The sequence below is a fragment of the Arachis hypogaea genome, chromosome 10 (assembly GCF_003086295.3).
Source record: "Arachis hypogaea cultivar Tifrunner chromosome 10, arahy.Tifrunner.gnm2.J5K5, whole genome shotgun sequence".
In the NCBI taxonomy this organism is placed as follows: Eukaryota; Viridiplantae; Streptophyta; class Magnoliopsida; order Fabales; family Fabaceae; genus Arachis; species Arachis hypogaea.
The window spans coordinates 6,837,668-6,846,861 of record NC_092045.1 but is presented as its reverse complement, the minus strand read 5'-3'; the positions used below and the strand labels follow the sequence as shown (position 1 = coordinate 6,846,861).

General features: G+C 32.4%; 1 protein-coding gene across 1 annotated transcript; it reads left to right on the top strand.

Moving 5' to 3' along the window:
* Window positions 1–2,084: 2,084 nt before the first annotated feature.
* LOC112714987 (pentatricopeptide repeat-containing protein At4g14850-like) lies at window positions 2,085–4,418 on the top strand. The gene is made up of 2 exons (XM_025766702.3): window positions 2,085–3,782; window positions 3,904–4,418. Exons 1-2 carry the CDS (start codon window positions 2,191–2,193, stop codon window positions 4,367–4,369), a joined length of 2,058 nt encoding a protein of 685 aa, XP_025622487.1. The 5' UTR covers window positions 2,085–2,190; the 3' UTR covers window positions 4,370–4,418.
* The last annotated feature ends 4,776 nt before the right edge of the window (window positions 4,419–9,194 follow it).

Here is a 9,194-nt window from a genome sequence, read left to right as displayed (position 1 = left end):
AAAAGCAATAAAATAAATTAAAAAAAAGAAAAATAAAAGAAATAAATAAAAAATTTATTTCAGACACTCACATATACTTTCATTCTATCGGCTTTTCTAATCTCAATGTGATTTGAATTATACTATCAATCATGTAATTTCAAATGACTACATTTGCAATTTATTTTTATATTTATATTTGATAAAAAACCCATTGCTCAATTAGCACAATCATTAATTAATCAATCATGCTTTTTTAATTTATGTGACAATTTTGAAATATCAAAATTTACTATGTTTAACCAAAAAAAGCAAATTAATATAACTTGTTGTTTATAAGAAAGTTTAAGATGATACAAATGAGCGTCAAACATTATAAATATCAGTTTTTTTTTTTTTTTTACTTACATTACCGTATACATTTATTAAATCGTAACATTATATACTTATATTAAGTTAATATATGGTAGACAAAAATATATTCGGTGTTTGTAAAAAAACATATAAATATTAGTTGCACTGTACAAATTGAATTCAATGATTTAACTAAAAAATTAGTTAAATAGTATTGACAATGCAAATTATTTGTGTAAAAAATATTGAGTACTTTTCTAAAATTATATAACTCAAGAAATTTATAAGATTATAATAAAAATATTATAAATTAATTAAAATCATATATAACTTTTTAATTGAATAATTAATGCTAGAATTGTAAAATTGTGCAATAATAAATATTCTTTATAAGTGTTTCTTGATATATTAAATGATATAGTTTAATAAATAAAAGACTAATTATTTATAGTTATATTTTAAGTTATTATACAAAAAAATAAAAGAATGATATAAATCCTGATTTTCAAGTATGAAGTGTTAAATTTTTATCACTAAGCTATGTTACTTATATTTTAATATCTTTAAACAAATATTTTTAGTTATTAATATTTTTATACAAATTATATAATCCTAAAATTTACTTTTAATTGATACCAATAAATGTTTTTAAATTGGAGTTCAGTTTATCAATAAATCATACCAATTCTATTCGTTTTTTCTTAAAATTCGAAAACAGTTGTAAATAGTTATTGATATTTACGTACAAATATCTACTAAAACTTAAAAGAGAGCAAAAATTAAAGTAAGCTCTGATATTCATCACTCTAAGCCTAGAAGAAATCACATTGGCTTTTTTTTTTTTTGAAAATGATAGTCTTTGTTAAAGTTTATTAGACCTAGTTCAAACTTGATGTATAATATATATGGGATTGGACCCTTCTAAGATTGTTTAGTCACTTTAGAAAAAAAATTGAGTTAATTTATACCATTAAATTATTGGAAGTTATGATTTTATCATATTAAAATATTTATATAAAATAATTAAAAAAAGTTAAAAAAAAGAGAGTTTTCACTTTTCTCATATAATGCAACATCCATACATACTAATTGGCATAAAGTAAATCTTATTTGTTAATGAATAGTTATTGATATACACAAAATTTATCGTAAAATTTATAAATTTAAAATTGATATATCTTTCTTAATTAATTAATTAATGAAACACAAAAGAAAAATAAAAAAACAAGAAATAGTCAAGAAAAAATACAATAGAGTACAGTTGAATTGAGTACTCATGAATTTAAACATGTGTTTTTAAAATTTCGATAGATAAAAAATCATATACATGATAAGTTTAATGAAATTAAGTAATGGTGTCAACAACGTCTAAATACATAATAAAAAAATATAATTTAAAAAAATGGCAAAATAACTCTTTCATATTTATTTTATTTTTATTATAAAAATAATTAATAATAAATAAAAAAATAAATTATCTTTTATAATATAAAAGATTATGTAAAAAAAATTTTAATCCATTATATCATAAATATATCAATACACGTATTCAAAACATTTATGATATTTCAATTAATAGAAAAAATAATTTTAATTTTTTATCTAAATAAATAAACTAATATGTAATTTAATTACAAAAATAATATATATATATATATATATATATAACAAAATTTATGTTTTAGTTAATACTTTATCAACACTCACCTATAATTTATTTTGACTTCTTATATGTTGTATCGGTATCACTCTAAAAAGAAAGTAGAAAAAATGGTAGTGGTACATAGAATGATAAAAAACAAAGAAGGCAATGAACGGAAAAGAGTCTTAGTTTGATAAATTGCATGATACATTAACATGGTGGTGGTGCAACATTCGAACTTCCTTGGCAGATTGTTGGAGTCGGCTGTTGCAAGCCACTGCTCCCTATTTGGTCGTGCTGTCCATGCACAAATTCTCAAGACACACCACACCCCTCTCCCTTCCTTCCTTTGCAACCATCTAGTCAATATGTACTCTAAACTTGACCATTTTACCTCTGCCCAACAAGTTCTCTCTCTCACCAATACTCGCACCGTCGTCACTTGGACCTCCCTCATTTCCGGCTGCGTTCACAATGCTCGTTTTGTCTCTGCCCTCCACCACTTCTCTAACATGCGCCGTGAGTGCATTCCCCCCAACGACTTCACTTTCCCGTGCGTCTTTAAGGCTTTGTCTTCGTTGCAGATGCCTGTTACCGGGAAACAGGTTCACGCCCTTGCGTTAAAGGGTGGCATGATTTATGATGTCTTTGTTGGGTGCAGTGCCTTCGATATGTACAGTAAAACTGGCCTCTTAGTTGATGCTCGCAAGATGTTCGATGAAATGCCTGACAAAAATTTGGCCACATGGAATGCTTATATTTCCAATGCAGTGCTCGATGGAAAGTTCTTAGATGCTATAGGTGCATTTAAGGAGTTACTTTGCCTAAATGGAGAGCCAAATTCGATCACATTCTGTGCATTTCTTAATGCGTGTTCTGACATGTCAAGTTTGGAGCTCGGGCGTCAGTTGCATGCTTTTGTAATTCGTGGTGGATACAGGGAGGATGTTTCTGTTTCGAATGGGCTTGTTGATTTCTATGGAAAGTGTGGGGATATCATGTCTGCTGAAATGGTTTTTAATAGGATTGGGTGGAAAAATGTTGTTTCTTGGTGTTCTATGCTTGCTGCTCTTGTGAAAAACCATGAGGAAGAGAGGGCTTGCATGGTCTTCATGCGAGCTAGGGAAGAAGGTGTTGAACCAACGGATTTCATGATATCAAGTGTGATTAGTGCTTGTGCTGAGCTTGGAGGGCTTGAATTGGGCAGGACAATACATGCACTCTCTGTCAAAGCATGCGTCGAAGAGAATATATTTGTTGGGAGTACACTTGTTGACATGTATGGAAAATGTGGAAGCATCGAGAATGCAGAACAAGTCTTTGGTGAAATGCCTATGAGGAACTTGGTAACTTGGAATGCACTGATCGGTGGATATGCACACCAAGGTGATGTAGACATGGCTTTACATCTATTTGAAGAGATGACATTGGGTAACTGTGGTATAACACCAAGTTATGTGACACTAGTTTCTATATTATCAGCTTGTAGTAGAGCTGGGGCAGTGGAGAGAGGGATGCAGATATTTGAGTCCATGAGAGTAAACTATGGAATTGAACCAGGCTCTGAGCATTATGCGTGTGTTGTGGACCTTTTAGGGAGATCTGGTTTTGTTGAGCGCGCATATGAACTTATAAAAAGAATGCCAATTCATCCCACTATTTCAGTCTGGGGGGCTCTACTTGGGGCTTGTAGGATGCATGGGAAAGCAAATTTAGGAAAAATTGCAGCAGAGAAATTATTTGAGCTTGATCCTGATGATTCTGGCAACCATGTAATATTATCTAACATGCTTGCATCTGCTGGCAGGTAATTATTTAAAACCATTTTGGCAAGCCTTCCTTCCTTTGATCACTGTATTGAAGAAGTTTTAGTAGAAAATTAATAATTTCACTTCCAATTGATTTAACATTACAATTGCATAATGCAGATGGGAAGATGCTACTCTTATCAGGAAGGAAATGAAAGAGATAGGTATTAAAAAAAATGTTGGCTATAGTTGGATTACTGTCAAGAACAAAATTCATGTTTTTCAAGCAAAGGATAATTTTCATGAAAAGAACCCTGCAATTCAAGCAATGCTAGATAAGTTGAAAGGAGAGATGAAAAAAGCTGGATATGTTCCTGACACCAATTTATCGCTCTTTGACTTAGAAGAAGAAGAAAAGGCTTCAGAAGTTTGGTATCACAGTGAAAAGATTGCTCTTGCTTTTGGCCTCATAGTCCTGCCTCTTGGAATTCCCATCCGGATTACAAAAAATCTTAGGATTTGTGGAGATTGCCATAGTGCCATTAAGTTCATCTCAGGAATTGTTGGTAGAGAAATTATTGTGCGAGACAATAATCGTTTCCATCGGTTTAAAGATGGTTGGTGTTCTTGTAAAGACTACTGGTGATAGTTTTTATACTGTGCCAATAAAATATACTAATTGAAAATATAGAAAATAAGGAGAAAAATGAAACATAAGCACATAGGAGTGCTAATTATAAAAGTGAAAAAAATAAATTTGATCGGTTTAACTTTGCATAAATATATAATATTAAAACAAAATATAAATTCATATAATTTTCATTAAATAATTATGTAACTTTTTTTAATAACTCAATTCTAATTATTTATGTATAGTTATGTGACTATTAACCTTATTTTTATACAAGTTCATCTCTTAATTAATCGAGACATTGATAGTTGATTTATTTTGTTAGATGGAGTACATTTTTGGAAAATTATTTTGTCATGGTAACCTTTTAGGATTTATTCTATTAAAAAATAAATTTTTTTTAAAAGCCAAATGATAATTTATTATCTCTGTAGGGTTTTTCACCTGTATAAATTATTTAGAAAACAATTTTACTCAAAATCATTAAAGGAATAGAAATATAAAATTTTAGATGAAGTTAAAAAAAAAACATGTACAATATACATATATATTAGAAATATCTACATGTACTAAAAAAAGATATATATTATTATGTAAAAAGTTTTACTTTTTACTTTTATATGTGAATAATTATATAAAAGAATAAATATAATAGTTTAATTATTCGGTTGGTCTTTATAGTTTTGTGAAATTTTTAATTGGGTTTTTGTACTTTTTTTTTAATTGAGTCCTTCTACCAAATTTTTTTTAATTAGGTTCCTACACTTTTATTTTCTTTCATTCAAGTCCTTGCACCCATAGTTGTCAGAACCGAACCGGTAATCGACTCAGTCAGGTTACTGGGTCACAGGATTCGGTTGACCTGGTACTATATAAATAAAAAATAAAAATAGTAAAAAGTTTAAAATTAAAATTTAAAATACATATTTTCACTAATATTTTAAGAATACCAAGCTATTCTAAAATAATATGGAACAGGAATAATAAGTATTTTGTTATTTTTACTCTATCATAAATATTTTTATTTTATTTTTATATTAAAATAACTATTATTTTCAAATTTTAATAATTTATTAATTATTTTTTTTCCAAACATAGTAGGTTATATTTCATTAATTATTAAAAAATGAAATACAAAGATGTCCAAAAACAGGACAACATAATAAAAGGTGGGGATTTTTCAAAAATACTACACTGAAGGTATTCATCCAACGGTGCGTGGTCGAAAAACGAAGAAAAATCTTAAAGAAGAAAGAATGATAACTCAAATTGAATGCAACTAAGAGCTTGCCTCATGGAGATGACGACTTAAATTGGGAGTTCTTTGGATTTCACGGAGCAACTTGACAGAGCTTGCTAGAATGGTAGACGGCATAGAAGTAGAACCTTAAAAAATCAACTGGTTGCGAGCTTTCCAGCAGTTCCAACAAATGATGGCAAGCAATTGAGGATTACGGTCAGCATTCTTCAACGGGTTAAGTATCTCTCTTGATGCAGTCCATCATGTCCAAAAGTCGTTAGAACTCTGAGAGGGAAGACAGTTACAAAGATAACTCTGAGACCATACGTCTTTAATTCTAGAGCAATCGATCAAACAATGAGTGACTGGTTTCGTTGCTTCATGACAGCAGGGGCATATTGGTGATATAGATGGGATGCGGTGATGAATCTGAGCAAGCACCGAAAGTTGGCCATGGAGAGCTTTCCAGATAAATAGCTTAATTTTGTGAGGCAAGTTCAACTTCTATATATCAATCCACAGCTTTTTCTGCTGCATATAATTAGGGCAAAGCTCCAGAGGCGGATGGTAAAATAAATAGCCAATTCTGTAACCTGAAACTGTATTATACTGCTTGGATTTGTTCAAATCCCATTGCAATTTGTCCCTACTCTGCTGAATTTTAACTGACAAAATCCTGTTTGCAACGTCTTGGGGAAATAATTCTTGAATGAGATTCTGATTCCAATTCCTATCTTTAGTAATTAGATCTTTAACTCTTGGAACCAACTCAGAAATCATTAAAGGATATGAAGGAGGCAACCAAGGATCCTCAAAGGTTCGGATATTCTCACCAGTACCCACAGCCCAATTAAGACATTTTTCAACAATCTTTTGACCTTCCAGTATGCTCCTCCATCCCCAAGAAGGTAAAACTCCAATTTATGCCGTTATAGCATTACCATTGCTAAGTATTTACCTCTTAGGATTTTTGATAATAAGGAAGTAGGTTGTGTTACAAGTCGCCAAAACTGTTTGCCTAAAAGCGCCATATTTTGGATTCTGAGATCTTTAAATCCAAGGCCTCCTTCTTTTCGTGGGCGAGTCATAGTGTCCCAGTTAATCCAAGCCATCTGCCTTTCAGAACCTTTTTGTCCCCACCAGAACTGAGAAAGTAGAGAGTGAATTTTCGAAATTAAACCATCAGGCAACTTGAAGCAAGACAATGTATAAATAGGAATAGCTTCTCCCACTGCCTTAAGCAATACGTGTCTATCACCTGACGAAAGAAGATTGCACTTCCACTCTTGGATTCTTTTCCGAACCTTTTCTTTGATCATACTAAAAGAAGCCTTTTTCGATTTAGAGACTGTAGAAGGCAAACCAAGGTATTTATCCTGCGCCCCAATATGATTAATATTCATAGAGTTAGCCAGTAGTGTACGAGTAGTGGAGGGAGTGTTGTGGCTAAAGAATACAACAGATTTATTAAAATTTACCCTCTGGCCACTGATACTTTCATAAGAATTCAATAAATGCAGGATATTTGAACATGCTTCAGGATTAGCCTTATAGAATAAGATGGAATCATCACCAAACAGGAGGTGGTTGACCTTGGAACATCGCCTATGTATCTAAAGACCCTGAATTAATCTGTTTTGTTCTGCCTTGTGTAGCAAGAAGGAGAGACCTTCTGCACAAAAAAGAAAAAGATAGGGGGATAGAGGATCTCCTTGTCGAATACCTCTATTTGGTTTGAAGAAACCATAAGGTTGTCCTTCCACTATAACAGAATAAGAAACAATTGTCACTAATTCTTGAATCCACATGATCCACCGGGAGTCAAAACCAAACTTCTCCAATATAAACCAAAGAAAGTGTCATTCTACCCTATCATTTGCCTTATTCATATCTAATTTTAGCGCCATTTCATTTTCGAGTCCCCTTTTTTTGTTCTTCAAGTAATGCATACACTCGTGAGCAATTAGGATATTATCAGAGATTAATCTGCCTTTAATAAAAGCACTCTGCGTAGGGCTAATTAGTCTATTCATCATACCATGAAGCCTATGTACAAATACTTTGGAGATACTCTTGTAAAAGACTAAAGATAGGTTTATTGGTCTTACCTGAGTCATATCTTTAGCATCAGAAATCTTGGGAATAAGACAGATCTGAGTATGGTTAAAATCCTTCAAGATTCTGCCCCCAGAAAAGAAGCTCTTAACTGCTCGAAACACATCACCACTAAGTATGTTCCAGAAGCTTTGAAAAAATTTTGCTGTCATACCATCATCTTCTGGAGCACTTTGAGGATGAATGCTAAATGTTACGCGTATCACTTCCTCCATAGTCACTGGTCTTTGAAGCCTACAGTTCATGTGAGCTGTAACCTTAGGTTCAAAATCAGTAAATAGAGGTTTAGAGTTCTCATAACAAGTGGAGGAAAAGATGTCCTTGAAATAATATTCAGTCACAGAAGTAATACCAGCATTTGAAGTAGCCACTTCACCATCACTGCCAGTTAGTTGCCAAATTCTATTCCTTCGGGTTCAATTTCTAAATTTCTGATGGGAGAAAGCTGTATTCTGATAATTAGATTTGAGCCATTTGACTCTAGACTTATCTTTCCAATAAGATTCCTCATTTTACAATGCTTTTTCAAGTTTGTCCTCTATTTCTGAAACGATGTCGCCTCCATGAATTCCTGCTAAACGAAGTTCCTCTAATTCCGACTGTAGTAAATCAATCTCCACCTTCAAATTAGATATGTGTTCTTGATGCTATCTGACAATCTTATGCCGACAACGCTTTATTTTTTGAGTTAGGATATACATGGCTGAACCATCAATCTGTTCATGCCAAACCTCTCTAACAATCTGCCTTATTTCATCATTGGAACACCATCTTTCTTGGAATTTGAATCGGCATTTAGTTCTCTCAATTCTCGGATTAGAGTCTAAGAGAAGAGGGACGTGATCCGAGCCTGATTCTGACAGTCTAAGAACCGTTGCATTGGGATAGTGTTGCTGCCAATCAACTCCTACCAGGAATCGGTCCAATCTTTCCTGTATCAACTCATCACCCCTTCATCTATTTGACCAAGTGAATGGTCTTCCGACCATACCAATATCAATCAGGGAATTATCATCAATAAAACTGTTAAAGGTTTCAATAGAAGAAGGAGATTTAGCACCCCACCTTCTTTCTCCAATTGATTAGAAATGGCATTAAAAATCTCCCATTAACACAACCTTACCATCAAACTGTTGGGTGACTGAAGTTAATTCAGCAAATTGAGTCATTCTATGTTGATCATTTGAACTGAGATAAACACTTAGAACACCATAGGGATCATTAGAACCAGCTGTCAGAACTGATGCCGCAATAAAGAATCTACCATGCTGTAAAATCTGAACAGTGCAACCATCCCTCCATGCCATTACCAAACCCCCTGATAATCCATCCGGATCCACAATAAATCATTCCTTGAAACCACAAGATCTTAGTTTTTCTTCAACTTGTCGAGATTGATTTTTTGTTTCACAGGTAAAACCAACCTCGGGGGAGTAGGATTTGCAAATCCCTTTAAGATTGTGGATTGTCAGGGGTCTCCCCAAA

Bases quoted from the DNA above. Each gene is read 5' to 3' on its own strand.
- LOC112714987 (XM_025766702.3), top strand. From the start codon at position 2,191: ATGGTGGTGGTGCAACATTCGAACTTCCTTGGCAGATTGTTGGAGTCG. The intron at 3,783-3,903 runs GTAATTATTTAA...TGCATAATGCAG, and splicing joins ATGCTTGCATCTGCTGGCAG to ATGGGAAGATGCTACTCTTA.